General features: G+C 43.9%; 1 protein-coding gene across 4 annotated transcripts in view; it reads left to right on the forward strand.

Annotated features, from left to right (window-relative positions):
* Nucleotides 1–22,993, forward strand: part of CARHSP1 (calcium regulated heat stable protein 1) — a 29,306-nt gene extending 6,313 nt beyond the window's left edge. For 3 of the 4 annotated variants that reach the window (XM_085237798.1, XM_085237797.1, XM_085237799.1), the window contains exons 2-4: nt 11,190–11,382; nt 11,785–11,907; nt 21,282–22,993. In XM_085237798.1, coding sequence (XP_085093924.1) covers nt 11,210–11,382; nt 11,785–11,907; nt 21,282–21,444 — 459 coding nt within the window. In that variant the 5' untranslated portion in view covers nt 11,190–11,209 and the 3' untranslated portion in view covers nt 21,445–22,993. Of the gene's footprint in view, nt 1–11,189; nt 11,383–11,784; nt 11,908–21,281 lie in introns of those variants that run through there. The other variant, XR_004161485.2, reaches the window with a different exon arrangement.
* The last annotated feature ends 425 nt before the right edge of the window (nt 22,994–23,418 follow it).

Raw genomic sequence — 23,418 nt, forward strand, 5'->3', positions numbered from 1 at the left:
TTCACCTAGCAGCTGGCTCTGATCTGTGTGCTGCCTTGAAAGGTGATCAGATAATGGAGGGGTAGAGGCACTGAGAGAACAAAGTAACCAGCAGTTACCCCCAGGAGTGGCTTTGCACTGAGAACAGTGCGGTGGAGAAGGGCTCTATTACAGTACTCTGGAAAAAGCATGCGAGGCTTTGTGTGCTGCATGACCATTGTCCTTCCCCTATGGCTCTGAGCCCGATCTGATCAGATCGCTGCGCGTAAGGTAGAGGAAAGCAGAGAACCTTGACCCAACAGTTTCACTTGAATATTAAACAGTGCTGATCCTTTGCCATGCCTCATGGGCAGCATATGACTTCGGAAGAGTATTAAGAGCTAAAGCTGATCCCAACAAGAAGAACAAAGTCCATGCTGGTACAGCTTACAGTGGGAAGTTGCAGGCTTACAAGCACTGGGGGCTGCCATAAAACTGAGGTAGGAAGCAAAACTGGGTTTCACTGGCTGTGAAACACAAGGATGGTGTGGTAGGTGGTAGGTGCTTCATTGCTTTCCTTGCCTACAGCTCTCAAAAGGCTGTTTACTGCCCTGACTACCAAGATAAGGAGCAGGGAGGCTTGCCGCAGACCCAGCACCTCTGGTGCTCTCCTTGCCCTCCCAGTGCTGCCTGGGGCAGAGAGCTGGGATGTCTCTATTCTGAGTGGTGGTTTTGCCCTTGAAGCCTCTATGTCTTAAAACCTTTCCAAGGTACATTGCTTTTCTCAAGTTTTTTTGCCCCTTGCCATTTTGAGGGCTGTCTAGACATAGTCTGTCCAGGAAATAATCATTAAATCTTGCCTTCCAGTTCGGAGGAATTTTGGTTTTATGAGTATACTCACATGTTTGGTTTCTGTTGACCAAGGCACTCTAGCTTGAGGGAAGATAATGTTTTATGAGCTCCTGCTTTTTGGTGGTTGTTTGATGGCTTTCTCTTGATGATACAAGTGCAGAAAGCTGGTCAAAGGCATTTGCTTGTTTTCAGTTATGTCAGCCACTTGATTAAAATAAACTACAGCCGTGATTGCAACTTTACAAATACTTGAAAGAGGAAATGTAACTACTTAAAAATAAAAAAAAAGGGGGGGGGGGGCAGAAAAAGCATTTCCTGTTTACAGAATTTATACCTATTACTTTAATGATTTTTTTTTTTTAAAGCACTTTCATTATTTGTATCACTTTGTTCTCTGTGTTGCTATGGAAAGCGTGTCTGAAAAGTGATCTTATGCAAGTCTCAGGTTCTGAATGAGTGTACGGTTTGTTTCTGTGCAGAGGGGCTGCTGCTGCCTGCTTCAGGGCCTCTGGGGAGCTCCAAAAAGCTAGTCTCACAGATGTGTAGTGCAGAGGTTCTAGGTAGTTTTTATCTCCATGTGAATCCATGTGGCTCCTTTCTCTTCTGATCATTTCTTTTTTCCCCCTTTTATTTTTCTTATCACAAAACTTAGGCGAGAAAGATTTCTCCTAGGGTCATGAGATAAGATATATTGTCTTTTAGCCACAGCAGCAGTTTCCTTCCCTTTCTAGGAAGGCAGCTGGCTGCTGGAGCCAGCCAGAGCTGCATCTGGCAGAGCCACGGCACAGATGCTGCCGGCTGCACCCCGGGGCTGTGGGGCTGTCGTACAGCTACCTGTGCTTTCACACAGTGGCCTCTCCCACCCTTCTGCCCCTCTGGCTCTTTTGCAGCAGGATTTCTCCTGGAAATCCTCCCGGAGGAGTAAAATAAGAACCAAAGGGATTGCACAGCTGTCCTGGCTGTAACTGCTGTAATACAGTGCCTTGTACAATTTCCTATTAAATGTGTACTTTATATAAGTTTTATATATCAGTTTTATCTTAGAAGATTTTTATGTCAGTTTCAAACCTGAAGAACATACATCCTCATGGTTTGTTTTGTTGCCTCTATCAGTTGATTATTTTATTGATTTTTTTTTTTTTTTTTTTTTTAACATTCCCTGGAAAGCATCTGTTGCTTGTTTCCTTGCTTTATCTTGCTTTTAAGCATTAACTCAGTGGACGTAAATAACACTTGCAGCATCTCTGGTTCTGGACAGCTCTGACCTGTTCCGTACGTTTCCAGCGCATCACTGGGGCTGGGGCTCTCGAAATCGGAGCGTGGTAAATAGTTTTGTTGATGTGTGAGTAGACACGAAATCCAGGCTCACACACATGGCTCTGCTGGCTCTGCGATTTCATGGGCATTAAAACAATGCCATTCCTGTTGCCATTTAACTGACTCTGAACTCTGAGAGCGAATGTGCTGAGCAAGAAAAACTAGTTTTTGCGTGCGTGGTAATTGGACTGAAAGCAATTAAACTTCTATAGGTCCATTTTCTCGTTAGTTAGATAAGAATGATGCAGTAGACCTGCTGGGCTGCTGGTATTGTAAAATAAAGAGACTAAAGAGATTTTTCTTTTCTTTCTTTTTCTTTCCTCCTAGGAATCTACTTCCCAAACTATTGGTCAAAGGAATGTGATGGAATTTGTTTAATGTCTGGTTTCTGAAGGGTTCCTGGTGCTTGTTGAAGTGGCTCTTGTTCCTGAAGCAGCTTGGGAGGTTGTGAGCGGTGTGTGTGCGTGTGCCTCAGCTGTATGACTGCTCATGCTAACACAGATCTGTTTACACCATATGGAGACGACCTGTTTGTCAACGCTGCAGACCACATATGGTTGGTGGCAAGTTGTGTGAGTCACCATTGTTCCCTGGCAGTGGAAGGTACAGCTGTAGCCTGGGGTGCCCCGGTACTGCAGCCAGGTGTGCGTAGGGATCCTCACCTTGAGCACTGCGTGCAGTTTGGGCACCACTATATGAGAAGGACATAAAACTATGAGAGAGAGCATCCAAAAGAGGGCTGCAGAGATGGGAACTGTTCAGATTTCAGAAGCTTTTCCTGAGAAATACGAATCCTTATCTTCTTTCTTGTGGCTTTGGAGAGCACTTCTGTTAAAATCTGCAGGAAAGGAGCTGACAGCAGTTAAATCACATGGCACCTGAATTCCCTGAGGCAAGGCTCTATGATGAACACTTTTGAGATTATTTTACTTCTTTGAAGATGTTGAAATAGAGTCCTGCACTTGGAATTAATTCTTTTTGGCAATGTCCTGATAAATTCCTGTTCTCTTGTTTCTGTCAGAGTTGTGCTGGGTACAAGGACTGAACATCCCCTGCTGCTGCAGGCTTTGCTGGGCAGGGCTTTTGGATGAGCAGAGGCTTGCATCTAGTGTGGGGAGCTGTACTGTAAGTTGGGTTGAGAAATACAGCAGAGGGAAGAAAAATAGAAATACAACTGTGAAGTGGGCCAGTGATCTATAAGCTTATACATATATAGCATAAACCTTGGAAATAGGACACAAGTAGGAATATGTGGGTCAGCATAAGGAAGGACTTCAGTGGAAACTGAGAACATTTCATTGCTGGTCAGCAGAAACTAAGATTTTTTTTTCACCCTTGTGTCATATACACAGGACTTGCTCTTTTTTTTTTTTTTTTTTCTACGAAATTTCAATAAATTGTGTATTTGTCAATCACTTGTTGATTTTGATGTAGGTTCCAAATGAGGTCTTAATCATAAGCCTTTTGGTTAATTTCTAAGAGCTAATTGGAGTATTTTCAGGAGGGATGTTTAAAATGATGTGTAGTGTTGCAGGGCAGTGAGACTGGGGGTCAGAACAGTCAGAAGATAGAGCCAGGGCTGAAAGGAGTCTGGTGTCTGTGGGTGCCTTGTGGTATTAGCGTGGTGGCTGAGTTGTTTGTGAGTGACTTTGTTCTGTGCACCCTATTATTTGCCTCTTGCTGTTGGCAAGATGTTGGCAGATGAATTATCCTCAGAGGAGAATTTTTTTTTTTTTCCCTTTGGTGATACTTTAAGGTCTCAAACTTCCGTGATTGTAGACCTTTCTGATGTGATCTGTTTTCTCCTACTAAAATGTTGATTAGGGAGAAAACACAATGAACTAATTGTTCTGAGAAACACTTGAGCCACATAAATATTTCAGGGGATTTTAGTAGCCTGGAGATCTCTCAATTGCACGTGAGCAAACGTACCATAACTGTGGTTGACTTTCTGTGTTGTGAGGAGGCTGGAAAAGGAAGAACTCCAAAGTACCTTAGGGTTTACGTTCCTTGCAATTGCATGGTGTTGTGTAAGTCAGTTTGTCAGTTTGCCTTGTGGATCAATGCTAAGTGACTGAGACACTTTAAGAGAGGTTACACATGTTTTAGTGTAAATATTTTCAGCCAAAATGACGTAATTCCTGGACCAAACTCACATGGGATGCACTGGCATGGAAGTAATGGCAGGAACAAAGCTTCAGGCTTGCAAAAGCACTAAAAGAAGATTGTTGAGCTCGAGAGCAAGCGCTGGAAGGGACAGTTTGTTCCCTGTTCAGCCACATATTGTGCTTCATCTGGGAAATAATGTAAGTTCAGTATGATTGAAGCCTATTTAGCAAGAATAAGTTGTTACATATTAAGTGTTGCCATTTTATCCAAGAACAGAGTTCCCAGTTCTGGCTAATGGTGTGATGAAGGGAGCAGGAGTCTAGTGTGCGAGCAGCGATTCTTTGTTGGAAACCATCAAATGCTGAATAGGTAACATCTTGTTCTTGGTCCGCATGAAACCACCTAACTCATCGACAAACTGAATTTTTAGAACTATTTGATACTGTTAGGGTTTATTGTCTAAGGAAAAGTAATTGCAGCCATTCAAGTGTGAAGTCACAGGAGCAATTTAGAGATCCTGAGATGTGCTTTAAAAAGCCACGAGGTTTTTCTTTTGTAGTTAGAAATGTAAAAGCAGGGAAAAGAACAGAAAGAAGCTTGTGGTCCCCTCTGCCCCCCCTTTCTGTCTCTCTCCCATTTGTGTCACCTCTAGTGGAAAATTTAAGACTTGATTTATGAATAAGCCTGTACTCTTCTCTGTGTGCTCCTCTGAGCTAATGCTGCCCTTTGTCTGTTGTGTATTATGCCCTTCCCTTTTCTTTTCTTATCTTATTTGCTGTTCTCTGTGTTCTGAACTCTGTCCTTTCTTAATGTCTTTATATTCACTGTCAATTAAAGGGAGATTTTTTTTTTTTCCATATGTCAGTTAAACTGTGGGACTTCTTGCCACAGGATACTGTGGTGCTAAAGGGCTTGGGAAGGGTTTGGCAAAGCTCCTAGCATGTTATTAAATACCACTGTGCCACCTCTGGCATAGCATTTGTTTAAGCTTTATGTTATGGGATGTTGGAAAGATGTTGAGAGTAAGCAACCTTGTGTGCTCACTTTGTATTTCACTCTGACCTGGGCAGGCATTAGTGGCTACTGGTGTCAGTCTGGATAAAGTCATCCGGAAATTCCCCCGTGTCGCTGAGAAGTCTGTGATCTCTCTTCTTGATTACCTTCCCTTTATTATAGCCTGTGTGAGACATGTATGATTAACTATCTGAAGAAGCCAGTATATGCTGTTGTGTACTTGTGTGGTGTATTCTACTCCAGGAGAGGAGTGATTGGTGCAGGGCTTTCCTGTCCCTGGCAGTGATTTGGCATGCGTTTGGGCAATGCTGTGACACCAGCATCACTGCACTGCCTCAGAAACCATTGGGGTTATAGTCTGACCACATTCCTCCCTAGCTTACGGCGTCTTAAATTTAATATGTTGTTAATCTGTACCCTCTTACTTCAGGCAGGCTTACAAATAAAAGACTCTGGCTGGCTATTTGTGCTGGGCAGTTGAGAGCAAGAATTTAAAGCAGCATCAGTGGCGTCAAATGTGGGATTTCTAGTGAGATAGGCTCTTGATTCCTCTGTAGTTTTGTTAGAGTAAGTCACGGGGTATCACCATATAGCTTTCTTTATAACCATGAACCAGGGGAAACGTGCACCTGCCTAATCCAACTTTCTACTCTGTTCCTTAACCTAAATGCCTTTTTTTTTTTTTTTTTTTTTTAATCTGTCTGCTTGTGTGAACAGTGAAAGAAGATGACCTATAAGATCTCCTCTTTATCAGTGTAGTTCATGGACTGCTGCTGGCTTGGTTCCCCTGCCATCCCTTCCTGTGATCTCTGCTGTGCAGGGTGGGTTTGGGCTGCTCCAGCAGTACTGCTTTCAGATGCAGTACAAACATTATGCGCTCAAGCTGCTCAGTGGAGGAGCACGAGGGCAGCCATGGTGTTTGGGGAAAGGGTGCTTGCTGTTGGGCTGCTTGCAAATAAACTTTGCTGCTTAAACTTTGCCTAGTTCTAATCCAAACTAACCTGCGTGCATAGACGAGCACTAGGAACTTTCTTTGTATTTCATCTACATTATAATTAGGCTTTTATTGAATGTGGGGACAGTTGGGCGGTGTCCTGGTCTCCAACTGTGGCCTGCTAAGAGCATAATGTTTGTACAGTAATCCTTTCTGTTGACACATCACATGCATGTTGCAAGTGTTCCAAGTTTTAATGTTAATTCAAATGCCAGTATTAATTGTGGAAAGTTGCTCATAAGCAATCTAAGCTGGAAGGAGAAACTTTCTGCACCCTTGGTCCCTCATATTCATCAGAGCAAGGTAGTGGGAGGAGTGGGAGTGTGCATGCCTTCGGTGGGTGAGAGCAAGGGACATGCAGCTTGGGATTCTGCCCTGGAGCAGAACTGTTCTCAGAAGCATTCAATGTGTTGTGACGCTGGGAGGGATCATTCACAGATAGAAATGATAGGGTTACAGGCTCCAGGAAACCTGGTCTGGCTTTTTCCTAGGTGATTCCTTCGTTCAAAAGAACCTAGGTTTCCTTGGTAGCATTGTGGTGCTGTTCAGAATGTTTAACGTTCCCCCAAATTTGATGTATTTTTAGTGGTATGGATAGTCTTAAAAAAGGACAGAAGAACAATGTGTAAATGTGTAGGGAAATGATGACACTTGCATGTCACCCTCCATAATTATTTCCATAGATTATTTTTTGAGAGGAGAACTTAAGAAATTTCTCCTGCATGTACTCTATTCTATGCATTGTACTTTGTCTGTGTTTTAGTGCGGTGCATTCCTACAGTATTTAAAATAAATCTGGATTGGTCAAACTTGATTGAACTGTGTGTTGAAATAGGTGAAGGCAGTGTGTGGTTGGAGTACTCTGAAGTACAGCGGCTGGAAATGTCACTACCTTCCATCACATTGCCTTCAGTCAGTAGATAATGGAAGGCAAATACTTTACTGGCTCAAGGAGAAGAGATCCTGCCCTGATTGCCTCCTCCGTCAGAGCCGCGTCTCTCAGCTGCTGGGGTGGGGCAGGTAGAGAGCTGTCTGAGAGCCCTTCTTGCTTTGCAGAGCTCAGCTCGGAGCCAAGGGCAAGGTCAGAAAAACCTTTGTAAAAATTCTCAGTGGCTGTATTTGGAAGGTGAGACCTACACAAGTGAGGCAGGCTGGGAGGACTCGGGTGTGGGTGTTGATTTTGGTGTTTGCTGGTGCTTTCCTGTGTGCGCACAGCCTCACATCTGCTCGGTGGTGCACAGAAGTGGGGCTGGCAGTTCTGCTCCTCCAGGAGGAGTGCTGTCAAGTGAATCTGTGTGTGAGCAACATCACAATAAAATAGCCAATTGCTTCGGAAAGCCGCAGGCTTCCTGTGGCTGCTCAGGCCTCTGCCCTGCTCTGAGCTGTGCTCTCTGTTGGGCAGGCAGCCTGCGTGCATCTGCCCTGCAGAATTCCTGTCACATCTGGGCTACACAGAAGGTACCAGGCTGTTGAGCTGCTGTGGCCGTGGGCAGTGAACAGAAAGGGCATTTGTGCAGTGCAGTGGTACTGCGTGTTCCACACTACGTTTTACTTTCTATCTGAAGAGCAGAGGGCACAAAAATAACCTAAAGGGAACAATAACCTAAATTAGCACTCTTTTAAATCCGTTTAACCTGTTTGTTGTAAATATTTCTGTGGCTCATCTGTGTTTTAAAGAAAGAGAGAGAAAATTCCGCCTCTCTGCCCTTATTTCGGGATGGGGATGGGCAGTGCTGTGTGTTTGGCCTGACTGCCGGTGCAGATGAGTGCAGAGCTCTGCGCTTCGCTTGTCACCTGGTGGCTTATATTTAGAGGAGAGAAAGCGTGCGTTTCTGTGAAAGCTGCTTTTTCAATTGTGCAAAAGCTCAAGTCAGATGCTGAGTTATCAGAATGAGGCTTTAATCATTTAAAATCGTTTAAATTTTAATCACAGTGGTCACTGCAGCAGCAGGCCTTTTTGAAGAAGGCTTGAAAAATCACATCCCTTTGGTGTTATTTTGGTCTGAACTGAATGTTGTCTGTGATGCTGGGCAGAGCATTAGCTGTTGGGTTGTAAATGTCATCCATATTTGGACAATTTAAAGCCATGTTTTTGTTTCCATCTCTGTTCTACTTAAGAGGAGGGTGGAAAGCTTAAGCTGGTGCAAGAACATGACTATCCACTTCTACCTTCTCAGTACCCTCAACAATTAAACACAAATGCCTTTGTTCCCCGGTGACTTCATTCTTAAAAGACCTTTTTAATTTTAGTCATTAGTTTCAGGAGGGAATAATGAAAATCTGTCATTGACAAGAAGGCTGCATCTCTAATGTGTGAGGGATCTGCTCCATAATTCATGGGCAGGAGAGCGTGGGTGTGGAAAGGACGGTGCAAAATGGAGATGAGATTTCAGTGCAATGAGTCTTGGACCTAAAGGCAGCTATTCTATTCATGATATTTTCTTGACCTACATTACTACACATTTTGCTAACTCATCCAGATATTTTTAGATTTTCTAATTTAAGAACATACCAAATTATTGGTTATTTTTGTAATACTTATTCTGTCTTTTGGTGATGGAAGAGAGTTTGCTCACCAGAGCACTGCTGATTTATTTCTCTTCCGTCTGTCCCTTTGTGTACTTGTAAGCTATGCATACATGTGTGCAGAAGTGCTGCTGTTTCTCATCATTCCTTCTCTTCTCATAGATTCCTTGAGATTTTTCTTGTTGTGTGATGATCCATGTGTCACTGTTGGTGTGCTGAGAAGGGGTCCTATACTGTAGGACATGAATGAGAGCAAATCTGTCTCATTCAACATTGAGTCTGAATGCAAACACAGAGTCGTTGCAGAAATTTTGTAGCAGACTCGGATCCACCGAAGCACACTGTGGTGTCTGCAGGCCAGAGGGATTCATGCAGTCAGCCATCACCTTCCAGCTCTACTGTTTTTGCACACGTTCCCATCCTTGACAACTGTATGACTCTGCCTGAATGAATTAAGGAGCACACGTGATTTTCATCTTCTAGTTGAGTTGAAGATATTATAAGCTCTAAAAGATGTGCTAATAGTCAAGCAGCAGCCACAGCGAATGAAGCTAGCACTGGTCACTGCATAGCGAAAATAATCCCCAGCAGTGAAGATGTAGCCTTTATTTCTGCGTTTCTTTTTGTGATATTTCTTTCTTGTAGTATGTGTTTGTGTACAGGTGCAGGAAGCTCCACTGTGCTGTCAAACCAATCTGTCTGGGGCATGCCAATGCCTGATGTTGAGGCTGATCTCAGCGCTGGAGCCATTGCCTGTGAGCAAAGCAGAAGTAAACTCTAAAGCACCTTGTGTTAGTTATGAAGTGATCTGCTTTTGCTGAAGCTGCCTTGTTCAAGTTCAAAGGCTGTCAACTTTGTATAAAGAAAATTGAACTCGCTGACTTTCTTAGAAGGGTAGAAAGGATGACGCAGGGAACTACTGACTATGCTGGGGAGAATCATGGAACAGATTCTCCTGGAAGCTATGTAAAGGCATATAGAAGAGAGGAAAGTGGTATGGGATAACCAGCATGGCTTCACCGAAGGCAAGTCCTGCCACACCAACCTAGTGATCTTCTGTGATGGCATAACTGCATCAATGGACAAGGGGAGATCCAATGATGTCACCTATCTGGACTTCAGTAAAACCTTTGACACAGTTCCTTACAATATTTTCCTCTCCAAATTGGAAAGATATAGATTTGGTGGGTGAAGTGTTTGATGGACAAGGAACTGGCTGCAAGTTCATACTCGGAGCGTAGTGGTCAATGGCTCAGTGTCTGGATGGGGGTCAGTGATGAGTGCTGTCCTTCAAGGGGTCAGTACTAGGACCTGTACTCTTCAATATCTTCATCAATTACATCAAGAGGGATTGAGTACACTCTTAGCAAGCTAGGGGACACCAGACTGTGTGGTGTTTGACACACCCAAGGGTGGGATGCTATCCAGAGAGACTTAGGCTCAAGCGGTGCCCCCAAGAGAGCTTCACAAGGTGCAGCAAAGCCAAATGCAAGGCCTTGCATCTGGGTTGTGGCAGCCACCAGTGTCAGTGCAAACTGGGGGACAAAAGGATTGAGCACAGCCTTGTCAAACAAGGCTTGTGAGTGCTGTTGGATGGCAAGCTGGGCATGAGGCAGCAATGTGCCCTCACAACCCAGAAAGCCAACTGTATTTTGGGCTCTAACAAAAGAAGGGTGGCCAGCAGGTTGCAGAAGGTGATCCTGCCCCTCTGCTCTGCACTGGTGAGACCCCAGCTGGAGTACTGCATCCAGATGTGGAGTCAGTACAGGAGAGACATGGATCTATTGGAGCACATCCAGAAGAGGGCCACAAAAATGATCCAAGGATGGAATACCTCCCTGTGAGGACAGATGGAGAGCTGGGGCTGATCAGCCTGGAGAAGAGAAGGCTCCAGGGAGACCTGAGAGCAGCCTTTCCGTACCTGAAGGGGGGCTATATGAAAGAAGGGAACCAGTGTTTTGGGTTTTTTTTTGTTTTTTTTTTTGTTTTTTTTTAAGAGGGATCTGCTGTGATAAGACAAGGGGGGATAGTTTCAAACTAAAGGAGGGGAAATTTCAATGGGGTATGAGAAAAAGTTCTTTATTATCAGGGTGGTGAAGGACTGGCACAGGTTGCCCGAAGAGGTGGTGAGTGCCCCATCCCCAGAAACATTCAAGGTCAGGCTGGACCAGGCTGTGAGCAACCTAATTGAACTGTCGGTGTCCCTGTTCCTTGCAGGGGGGTTGGACTAAATGACCTTAAAAGATCCCTTCCAACTCGAACGATTCTATGAAACAGCAGGAGATATTGGTTAAACTACGTCCATATGTACTTCGACAGGAAATGAGTCATATTCTTGCAAAATCATAAGCTGAAGAATTTGCGACTTTTGTATGAAAATTTCCATTTGTGGATAAGTCAGATCTCCTTCTCTCTCTAGGTTTTTCTCAGGCATCAGGAATGTCTTCTGAGCCTCCTGCATCAGCCTCGGAGCAGTCCCCCTCCTCTCTGCACTCGTCCACTTCTCTTCATCTGCCTGAAAACCGCAGGACGAGAGATCGCTCCCCATCTCCCATGAGGGGGTACCTCATCCCCAGCCCACTGCCCACGCGGCGCACCAGGACGTATTCAGCGTGAGTACTGGGAAGACTGCACTTAGTAGGGACAGCCAAGTGATTGCATTTGGGCACATTGATCAGCCCCTCACTTAGGTGAAGGGAGGTTGAGTTTGTTGTATCTGGAAAGTGCTTCGGTCTTTTACTGTTCTCTTTTCCCCTTAAAATCTCATGGGATTAGAATTTTATTAGTCTAAACTGCTTCTAGTTTTCTACAGTCTGCTTGGATAAAGAAAGTTGGAAGTATTTCCCTCTCTTTAAGACCAGATTGGTATCGTTAAGTAGTTGCTGCTGAGGAATATACTCACTGTGTAGTGAATGGGTTATTTGAACCATTGCGCCCGTTTGCCTGGAGTGCTGCAGCTGAACCTTCTGCATCCGTGCTCAGCAGTGAACTGCTCTTTGTGCTCTATTTCCCAGAACTGTGAGAGCATCAGAGGGTCCCATCTACAAAGGCGTCTGTAAGTGTTTCTGTCGCTCTAAAGGCCATGGCTTCATTTCCCCTGCAGATGGAGGGCCTGACATCTTCGTACACATTTCTGAGTAAGTTGCTGCTGAGAAAGCTGGAGTCTCAGTTTTTTCTTGATTACTTAATGCTGTAGATACATCACATTCTAAGGGTGACAGGCTATAAACTGTGCTTAATACCAAGCAGTTATGCAGATGTTACAGAAAAAGAAGACGATAATTTACCTCTGTCAGTATTACTATAAATCTGTTGAGAACTAGTAGATCGTTCTATCAGTCTACTAGAATAAGCTGTTTTGCCTCAACCTTTTCTCTGCTAGGGGGTTTGTTAGTAGCTCTGCTTTTTTCCCTTGAATTAATAAAGATCTGTCGTATCTGAATATACCTTTTGATAAATAAAATGAATTGAGCTTTTCAAGTCTGTAATTTTTTTTCCTCCAGTCTAAAACAGTCTTTCCAGTTTCTTTTCTAAGTGTGCTGCAGCCTTTAAAAGTTACAAAAAAAAAAAGGGGGGGGGGGAGAAAATATAGCTGTGTGGATATTTTCAGTATGTAGAGATAAGAATCTTCTTCCATACTTCTGCTGCTTCTCTTTCTATACATCCCATAATCGCATTAGCCCTTCTTGTCCTTAGGCTCTTGCTGAGTTGCTTATCTGCTCTGACCTCTGCATCCTCTGCAGCATCAGAGTTTGGTGCAATCCCAGTTGCAGTCTGTCATCTTCTGGCAGCAGGACTTGCATTCCTGGCTCCCAGATAGATGACTTCATATTTTGTTGCACTGCAGCACATTTGATTTGAATAGGCCCTGCTTGCCAAGGGATCCAGATCACTTTGACTGTCTTCATTATTTATTGCTTGAGTGATCTCCAAGTTTCAATAGACAAATTTATATTTGTTTCTAGATGGGGTTGTTGACCTGCATGGGGATTGAAACTGGCCTATGTTAGGATTACTTTTCTCCATCAATTACTTATCTTTTTACTTATCAGTGTTTAGTCTAGCTATTGCTTACAGTGTTGAAGCTATGTAACCCTCGTTTATTTTCTTTGGAGTGGTTGTCCAGTGGTAAGTCAATAAAAGCCTTACCAAATTAACTCAGATGCCCTCAGTTATCTTTCCTGCCCATGCGGTTAACACATCTCCTTTGAGAATGAGCATGCTGGCGTTCTTCCAGCTTCTCTGAAATGTTTTCTGCATGATGGACTATTCAGGGTACACAAACTGCTTCTGCCCTCGATCGCCCTCCAAACAGCTGGAACTCAAACCCCAGTGATGTTTTACTGTTAGTCTATTTAGCCAAAATATCTCCTATACTGAAGTCCTATGTGACACTACAAAGATCTTTTTTGGGTTGTTGTGATTTTAGTGGTTTGTGCGAGAGGCCCCATCTCACAGGAGTCCCTTCTTGTGGGCTGCGCTACTTTCTGCATTGATCCTTTACACTTCCAAAGTGCTTTGACTCGAGCTGTCTATATGCTGTAGTTAAGTGAGTATACCCTGGATGCGACGTGCCATCTTTATCCTTTCTTCCACCCAGTCGATCCATCTTAAAAACAGTACTGAACAAGTTGTGGTTGTAAAAGTTCATAGGCAACCACATTTCTTATTTTCAGCATATTTATGTTGCTGACACTTCTGTTTGCCCTCATCCTTACCCAGCCATGCTCTCAGCTTGCTCTCCCCTAGGGAAGGGATGAGAGAGGAAGGGCTGTTATTTGAGCAAGGGATAGCACACTCCAGCCTGAGCTGTGGCTTCCCAGGTCTCACTTTGGTGCCCTAGCCCTTGGGTCGTGCTTCTCCCCTTCATTTTTAATTGCTTCACTTCAATTCATATTTGAATTAGTTCTCGTGCTGATGGGGACCAGACTATCTCTGTATGTCATGCTGTACAGAGTAGTGTACACTGCAGTCTTTCTGCAGTACAGCAGTTCTCTTAAAGCAGAGCAGGTTCTTCTTTCATCATACATGAGAAAATTGGAGGGGCCTCTTCTGCCCCGTCTGCTGCTGGAAGGTGACAGTGCCTTTCTGGCACCCAACTCACTCTCAACAATCTGCTGATGGAGTTTCACTGCCTCTCTGGCTGATCCCTTCCTGTAAGGAACAGATTGGTTCCTAATTGTTTCTGGTGTTCAACCCACCTCTCTCTTGCTTTCATTTCATTCTCTATAGCAGATAGGTGATACCTTTCTTTTTTAAGCTTATAACTTCTGTGTTCACAGATCACTTTTTTCTGGTGATGTGGGTTAGGTGTGCCCAACATAGTGGGTAAGTTGATGTGGTTTTGAGCAGTCCATAGGAATCCCACTTGCCTTTCCCAGTATATAAGGGTGTGAGCATGTAAAGGAGACTTTCTTTTTTTTTTTATCCTCTGGACCTTTGCATTAGCCTTGGATTTGGGCTGAAACCTGTGTGCCTGCAAAGACATGGCAAGGAGATAATTCACTAGAGGAGCCCTGATGAATTAGTGACCACGCTTTTTTTTTCTTTTTTTTTTTTTAAGGATTTTCTTTTTAAAAAGTAGCTGATGTCTTGGAGCCAAAAAGCATGTGCAGTGCTTGTGGGTTTCCTGTGGTTTGCTAGTCCTTGGCTCCGAAGGGGAAAATACTGCAATGCAGACAGGCCTTTGGTTTCCTGACTCCATGTTTGATGATGGCTTTGTAGAATTGATGCTACGCTTCTCCCAGTGCTTTGACTCACAGCACTTTTTTGTCCCAGGACAGATCCTGCACTTGTTGTGTTTTCCTCATACGTTACTTTGTGATCTCAGGAAAATATGCTTGTGGACCCATAACTCTGGTGAACTGAGGCAGGGGAAAAGATAGCTGCAGAAGATATCTTCTGATGATGTCCCTGTTGGAGATAGAGTCTTGTTCTGGAGCTGGCTGTACTGGAGAGGTACCAACAGTGTCATCTTCCTGCAGTGAGGAACCCAGCTGTGTCCTGGCCACTGCCCTACTGCATCACAGAGACCGATTTCTGAGCTACCTGTGCCCGTGGAGACATCACACTGCTTGCTTTCCTCTGACTTTCTGCTATATCACTGTATTTAAAGCAGAGCATTAATGCTACTATCTTCTGTGTGGCTGCTCTCCTAGTGAGTGTAATGATCCTGCCTGGAAATTAACTGATAATTAGAAACCATCTGAGAGCTGAATTTGAGCTGGGGGAATGATTCATCCAGCCCCTCTTCCTTTCCTGTGAACTAACAACAGTTTCTGGGGCTGCTGGGAAGCCAAAACTGCACTTTCTGATTTCCTTTGAAATATCTGAGGCACTTTATCTTGCCTGCTTTGGGCTGTGCGTTTCCTTCCTGATGTGTTTCTCTCCTGGTGCCTTGCTGCAACTGTTAAGTATCTGAAATAAGCACTTTGTGTGTGTGTGTGTGTGGGGGGGGGGGGGGGGAGATAGGGGATGGGGAAGAGGCTGCAGAATACCAGTTCTTCCCTGAGGAGGGGTTTGGATCCTAGTAAGATAGGGATAGATTTTCCTAAGAGTTCTCCTTTGCAACCAAGTTGGCTCAGAAAATTTGTGTGTTGCACCAATGCACTTAGGAATTCCTGTGTTTATAGCAAAATCTCTCCAGAATCTCTGCATAACCATATAAGTCAATACTTGCACTGTATGTGCAAGCAATGGGTGGGCAGTGCAGGAGACTGTAGCTGCCCAAGGACAGGGGCTCCCTGGTTAGTAAGCACAGAACACAACAGCCAGGGCTTTGGTTTCTGGATGTGAACAGTAGGTACTGCTGTGATGGAATCTCAGTTGGGTGCTTGCAGAAGCCTGAGACCAAGTAGAAATTTTTGGAAAGCTCTGCTTCTTGTGATCATCACTTTCTTCCTCTTAGTGAGCTGCATAGTGTTGAATTGGCTGTTCAGAGCAAGAATGGAGACGTAACAACCCTCAAGTGTGGATTCCAAAATCATGACAGCAGATCTCTGGAGACCTGAGCAAGAGTGTAATGCATCTGGTGTACTGGAAGAGAAGAGCAGCTTCCTTCCTAGCTGTGGGAGAACCAAACCAGGGCCCTCGGAGAGTAGGGCAGTCTCATAGCAGAGATCTTTGTTGTTTACAGCTGGGATTCCTTAGTGTTTGGGCCTCTTTCAAACTTGTATTCCCCAGTTAGGAGTGACTGGTGGGTGACTCCTGCTACTGGTTTGCCTGGCAACCATCTCGATAAAGACACTGCTGGCATTGCTGATCTCAGCTGACGCTGCATCGGAATGCATTCAAAATTAGAAACTCAGGATAGTTCATTACTGTGCTGACTCCTGTTGTTTAGTGAAGATGCAAGTTTACAGGGAGGTATGCTGAAGAGTTAAATGAGCTTTAAGAAGCTCAGAAGATAGTGCAGCCCATTGGTCTGTAGGAACAGTCAGTCTTGTTGGCCAACACGGCTCAGAATTAACTGAAAACTTCTGTTCAGAAATATTTCCATTTGACTTAGTCTTTGTCCCCAGAGGGCTAGAGCCCTGGAATATGAATAGCAGCTGTGAGGAGGAAGAGCTAGAACAGCCCTTATTTAGGTAATTTCCTAATAACCTCCCAGCTCCCTAAAAATAGTGCAAATAAAATGTTCCACTGTACCAGGCTGAGACTGAGCTGGGAAATGGGAGTTGCTGGATAAGCTAGAACTCTATTGTCTCATTCTGACACTGACACCAAAAAACATTTCCTATTTTTAGCTTAGTACATCAAAGAATGTTAAAGTTTCTGGATAGGGATTTTATATATATATATGTGTGTGTGTGTGTGTATTATATATATATATATGTATTTATATATATGTATGTGTGTGTATAATATCCATTCATTTGAACAGGAATGTGCATACAGATCTCTTAAAAAAGCAGTGAAGGTCTCCACCTCTGCTTTAGGTCAATGTTTAATATGTAGCTAGAGTAAAAATAGTTTTTAAATGTCTGTGTTTAACTTGCTGTACCCAATTATCCAGGTAAATTTTGTACAGAGTGGCTGCTGCAGACAGAATGTCTTCCAAGATTTGTTTACTTTCTCTGATCTCCTTCAGCTCATTTACCTTGCAGCACTTAAGGCAATTGCTTCCTGATGGAGGATCATCCTGCAGCTCAGCCATCTCATCACCTTTCAGGTGCCATTATACTGTTCTTTCTTGACACCACCAAAAAATACTGCACAAGCTGGATGCTGTTTGTTTGTAAGCCTTGCTTAGTGATGCTGATGCTGGAGCAAATCTGCATATATCCAGTAACAGCAGTTATGCCATTCACAAATGGATGTGACTGGGCTGCAAAGAAAGACCTTTGTCCCCAGTGCATATGAAGATTCAGAGGAGTTAATGATGAGTTAATAATCTCATATTAGGTAGGCTCCAAGAATGACTGATAGTCAGAAAGCTGCAGGGATGAAAAGAATATCTGATCTTTGGGAGACAGGTTTAATGGCTGAAAGCAGAGTGTGAAATTTGAGCTGTTTGTGTGGTCACAGCCTTCTCACATAACTTTGGGTGGGCCAATATTAGTCTTCATCAGGTCCAGCCAAAAAAGAATATGACAAACCAGAAGATGAGAGAAAGTACTGTTAGGATTGAATGAGGTTTTACCACAGCTTCAGTTTCTTGTAGCGTCAGTTTAAATAAGGTAAGAAACCAGGAAAGGAACTGATGCTGTCGTGGTAATGCTGGTCCTGTAAGAAGTGCTTCCTAGTTGAGAAAAGTTCTTATGCGTTCTTTTTCTTATTCTCAGGGATAAAAAACCAGCACCACTTGGGTTGCAGGTGCACTGGTTACTGCCTTCTTACCAGAACCCATCCCGATATGTATATTCATATTTCAGTTTCAAGCTAAACTCATCCCAATGAAGTCCACGTCATTTTTAGGATTTGAGCTGCACTCATTTCTCACTTCAGATTCCAATGATACATAATTGCTTTTAAGTTCCTGAAACAACAGCTGCCTTTGTGTGTGAGCATGTTTTTGGTGCTTCAGGAGACAGCAGAAGCCCACTGTGCTCTTACTTCAACCACACCTTCTAAATACCCTTTGCAGATTCAAATGTTTATGTTGCTGGGTCTCTTCCTGTTTTACAGGAGCTCTCAAAGAACACGTAAAGTTCCTGTTCATGAAAAAATCCTTTGAGCCCTTAAGATCTTTTCCTGGGCAGGGCATCCCTATTGTTTGCTTCCTGTGAAGTAGTCATTTCTGAGCTCACTGCTTGCTGTGCACATTTATCCTCTGTGCAGGAATCAAAGGTGATGCCTGGTGTTGTGGAATGGGTGGCCACAATGCTAAGAGGAGATGTTGCTTTATTTCCAGCTTCAAGTAACTGCTGTGCCTCAGCTTGCTGAAACCCTGTCTGCAGCTGCTCCTGGCGCTTGAGGCTGGATGAAGAAACACTTTTCTTTACAGTTTTTTTCCAGTGGTTCAGCTGTACTTGAGTAAATGTAGACTTTCTGCTTTGGCTTGTATTGTCAGCACTCGTTACATCTGAGTTGGGAAACGTTTCCACTCACTGTGTTTTTCCTAGGCTGGTATTTCTTTGTATGGATGTCTGTGTGGTAGTGCGTTCTGTTGAAAGTTAATACCTTGCTAAGGTGGGACTGTTGTCCTGCACAGGCTGTGCTGTAGTTATGTATTTTTTAGCTCAGATAACGAGTCCTTTATCTTTTGGGACTGATGGCTTGCTCACCTGTTTGCATGAGCACTGCAGCAGCAAGGTGGACAGTCATAGCTGATGTTCATGAGTTACTGTACTCAGCAGGACGATGGAGCATTTGCTTGCACTAGATGAAAGATAAACTGCTTTGGGGCTGTTTGTTATTTTTTTTTTTGCTGTGGTATCCAAGTAGGTATTCTCTGATATCTTTCTTTGGAAGGGGAGGGTTGCTGCCTAGTGTGTGTTTGTCACATTGGCATAGGAGGGCTAGGGAGGTTTGTCTGCTCTGTGTTGGCTCCTCATCCCCAGAGTGTTCTGTAGTTCTTGCAGGTCTGTCTTCAGGTTGCTGATCTGGACTCTGGGTTTTCAGGTACCAATTAGTACAACGTGGCATAAACCTGCTTCCCATCAAGCTTGTCTGCTAACTCTTAATGTGTGCTTCAGCTGCACTAATGAGCAGCAGGAGGGTGGACAGTTCTTGACTTCATCTATGGCTGAAACTTTCTCAGAAGGCCCTGCCAGGACTTCGAGCCAGCTGCAATGGAACACACATATGTCTTGCTTTGGTGTGCAGACTGTGCTTTGCTGATCTTTTTCTCATTTGCAGTGCTCAGTACTTGAGAAAGCATACACAAGGGCCATGTGACAAGAAGGGTGTTGCTTTATCAGAATCAGGTGAATCTCTGCTCCCGAGAGGATTGTAAATACTGGGTGTGCAAACTTTTCACACCCAAAGAAATCTCAAACCCATTAGAGGAATTGAGGGCTATAAATAAAGGCAGTAACTGAAGAAGACTGCCATAGCAAGAGTTTAGAGGTGGGGACCTCAGTGCAGTACTTTCAGTATGATACAGGGCTGTGCTGATGGCAGGTCATCTGGGGACTTTGGAGGTAAGTAAAGGTCAGTAGGATCAGTGTATGGGAGTATGGGGAGGAAAGGCTGTCAGGACTGATCAAGGAGATTTAGCTTGGCTTTTCTGTAAATATTTTTTTTCTGCTTGCAATTTACTGCCACTTTCCCAGGCACCACCCTGAAGAGTTCATCTTAGGACATTCCCTCTTGGGTCTGGTGTATGGCAGATAGGGTCTAAAGAATGTTTCAAGTGACAGAAATGCCTTTAACTCCTTGTAATAGACTGTAGATCTGTATTTAGATATGGGAGCATTTTCAATATTGCCTTGATAGGATCAGTCAGTGAAGAATAAAGTTTGTTTCTTTTCCTCAACTTCCCATGTGAGAAGAGATTTCTGGGTCAGTCTTAGCTTCCACTGTACATGCCAGCCTGCCCTGTATTGCAGGCTGCTTCTGCTCAGCTGCAGCCTGCCAACACCAGCTCTCCAGCAGTGGTTCTGATGCATGAGTTGAGGGAGCAGAAGCTGAGGTAGCTCTGAAGTAGGAAGAGTGGGAGAAAGGCAATGCAAGTGATGAAGTGTTTTACTTAGTTTTACAGAAATAAGGGAGAAGCAAAATCTGACGTGAAGTTGCAACTGGCAGCAAGTGACAGTATATTTGTCTCTTATCAGTCCTGTCTGTCTTTCCTGTAATAGCAAAAATATTAACAATAAAGAGAGAGGACATGAAAGGCACTACTGAAGTCTTAAGTTCCTGCAGTGCATTTGTAAGGTAAAATTCCTGGGTGGTGTGAGCATGCTGTCAGCGAAGGCAAAACAAGCACAACTGTCCAGAAAGGACTTTTTTTCCTCCCTCTGAACCCTCTAAAAAAGTTTGGGAGCAAGTCATGCAAATCAGGCATCTGGTAGATTTTATAATTAGTGTGTATCTGTTCTTCTGTCCTGCTCTCACTACAAATTGTATCCACTGAAAAATATCTGAACAAGAAGAAATCTAAAGCCTGTATTGTCAAGGAAAGGAGTCCTCAGCGTGGGCTTGTGAAGTAACATCCTGTCAAAGAGTTAGGAGAATGTGGTTCAGAAGGCATCTCTGCACATCTTCACTGGCACATGCTGAGATTTTTTTATTAAAAAGCTTTGACCCTGAATATGAGGTGACATGAGTACATCTCCTGTTACTCTTTGCAGCTTTGTCTCATCGGTACGTTGCTCTGGTCAAAAGGTGCCAGCTATTATTGCTTTCCCACTATTCCCAGATAAGACTCACAGTCATATCACAGGAACAGCTGCAGGGTGGGAGTCCTCCAGCATTGCTCAGCATCGCTGGTAGTGGGCAGGTGGAAGTGAGCGTGTGACCTGTGGGAGTCAGGTGCCGGAGGAGAGCTGCATTGCTGTAACACATCAGAACCACTGGCTTTTTTCTCCTTCACTTTTTTCCCCATAGCAAGTGATTTCAAAGCTTCTGACGCTGTATATTACTTGAAGATTTTTTAAAAAATATTTTAAATACCACAGCCAAACTGAGTGTTATGGTGGAGTCACTTAAAGATAAATCAGTGAGTACAGCTGTACTATCCAAAAAGTTCCAAAACGAAGCAGCAAGCAGTGTCAGCCCTGCCCTCTAGTGCACCAGCAGGGGAGAGGCTTTGGGAATGTGGGGGAAGGTGCAGGGATCACAGCAGTGCTGTCCTGCATTGGGCTCAGCTGACTTCAAGTCACTTTAGAGGTTGTAGGTAAAGGTTTTTCTGTTCTTTAGCCTGTTGTTTATAGTGATCTCATGGGATTTTGCTGTGAGACATTTCAAATCAACCTCAGCTTTGGCTGCTGATGTGGTGGTGGTTTTTTTTTGTTTGTTTGAACAAAACAAAAGACCACCCAAAATTTCCTTATACATATATTTGTTACGTTAAAAAATTAGACTAAAGGAAGAATGTGATTTACAATGATCTGAAACTTCCTTTCCACAGCATCGAAGGCGAGTACGTTCCTGTGTCAGGGGACGAGGTCACCTACAAGGTGTGCACCATCCCACCAAAGAACGAGAAGCTTCAGGCCGTGGAGGTGGTCATTACCCACCTGGCCCCAGGCACCAAGCACGAGACCTGGTCGGGACATGTCATCAGCTCCTGAAGCGGCCCAGGGGACGCTGCCTGCGTGGGTCACTGCTCAGCGCCTGCCATCAGGAACCTGACCTGAGAATAGTCTGCAAATGGTGCGGGAGGAAATACTGCATTGTCAATAAAAGCAGAAGTAGGCCAAAATTACCATTTTTACACTAGGCCTGATTTAACAAAGGAGGAAAAAAAGGCAATCCAGATGCTAACGAAATGAAAAATTATGTCTATTAATGTGTTTACAAAAATGTATTTTAAAGAGATGTAGTTTGTGTGCTTTGAGGGGTTGGATTTTTTTTTTTTTTTTTCCTTTATTTTGAACCAATTCCAGTCCCTCAGGGGACTCGGGGAGCCTTGAAGGAGAGCCCTTGCATCACAGCCAGCTGTAGCAGATGCACAGGTGCAAGGCCCCATGGGTGCATGATCACTGTGGTCCCTTGAGCTGTTCTTCTGCAGGTGTCAGAGTACACTTACTGCTGGTAGCAGTGCCTCACTGCCTTGACATGAAACTGAGCAAGCTGCTTTGTGCTGCAATTTGTTTTCCTTGTGGAAGGAAGATCACAAACTGCTGCACAGTGGAAAATCTCCATCTGGTGGTTATGCCCTGATGGCCTTCAGGTGCAGCATTTGCAAACATGTCTGCATATGTGTGGAATATTGTGTGTTTTTTCTAAAAAAAGCCTGGATTGTTCATGAATTTGGTGCCTTGATGGTTGATTAGCAACAGATTTTATAGGCCAGTATTACTTAAAAAAAAAATAAAAAAATTGCTTCAAGGTAAGTGGTAGAAAGCTGTAGAGTAGCTTCAAACTTCTGGCTGTGTCTGAATTGAGACTTCTTGACTGCATATAGCTGATAAATGTCTGCTGTGGTGTTTCACTGGCAGGCAGGTAAAACAACTTCTGAAAAGCAAGTTAGGTGCTGTTGAGCTCACTGTATACTGAAGTACCGTGAGAGTTACTTAGCAGACTCGCCTCTGGGTGGAGTAGATTCTGCAGCTGTTTTTTTAGAAGACTTTCTTGACAGGATGTGCTCTGGCCACCCTTGCCTCAGCTCTCTTCTTTGCCTGCGAGGTTGCATATAGTTGAAGTAATGTGACTTTGCTGTTCCCGTTTGCCTTCCATACCTTTTTTCAAACGAGGCATTTTTTCCTCTTTTCTTTCCTAACAGTGGATTTTTATTGACTTTGCACATAAAAAAAGAATAAAAATAGAAAAAGATTGCACGATCCTCTTCTGTTAGCTCCGTGACGCGGTGTAACTTCAGTTGCGTGTTTGCAGTTTTCCCACGAGGCATCGCTGTCATGAAATGTCTCAGGACTCTCACAGCAGAGATCTGTTCCAAGGTCTGACCTGGGAAGAGCTCAGCTGTATGAAGGTCAGTAACTGCTGTGATGGCTTGTTTTACTTTAAGCTGTATTACACTATAGTGTGCTGTAATGACCAGCCTGCAGCAGCTTTTTGTTTTTAACCACGACTAAGTAATGGTAGGTTTAATGCTATCTAGCTTGTGGAGTACTGCATATTGCCTTCTTTACAATAAATGCAGCTGTTGTAATGCTGTAATATGTCTTCAGTCTGATCTCTACATAATCTGCGTTGAAGTTCTTTAAACAGAGGAGACTGCACGTCTGCATATGCATGCTGTTAAGATGACATGCATTATCAGAAGTAGAAAGTAATTTACCATGTTTTATAGCTGTATAATCAATTAGCGTACAAGATTTTATATTTCTATAAAGACATTATTTTCATTATATAATATTCAGTACTAGCTGTTCATGTTAACCTACACTGGGGGGAGCAGGGAGGATAGCCTGGCTGTCCCAGCTGAAGCCTGGGAGACCAAGGCAGTGTAGAAAGGGCTCCCAAGATGCAGCAGTCAGCATTCAAAACTGCAGGAAAGCTTCAGCCAGGCTTCAGGGGCTCTTTCTCTGTTTGCTCCTCATCTGGTGGCATGAGAGGCAGATGATGACTATTGGCAGTGGCGA

This window comes from Meleagris gallopavo, chromosome 16 (assembly GCF_905368555.1).
Source record: "Meleagris gallopavo chromosome 16, MGAL_WU_HG_1.1, whole genome shotgun sequence".
Classification (NCBI taxonomy): Eukaryota; Metazoa; Chordata; class Aves; order Galliformes; family Phasianidae; genus Meleagris; species Meleagris gallopavo.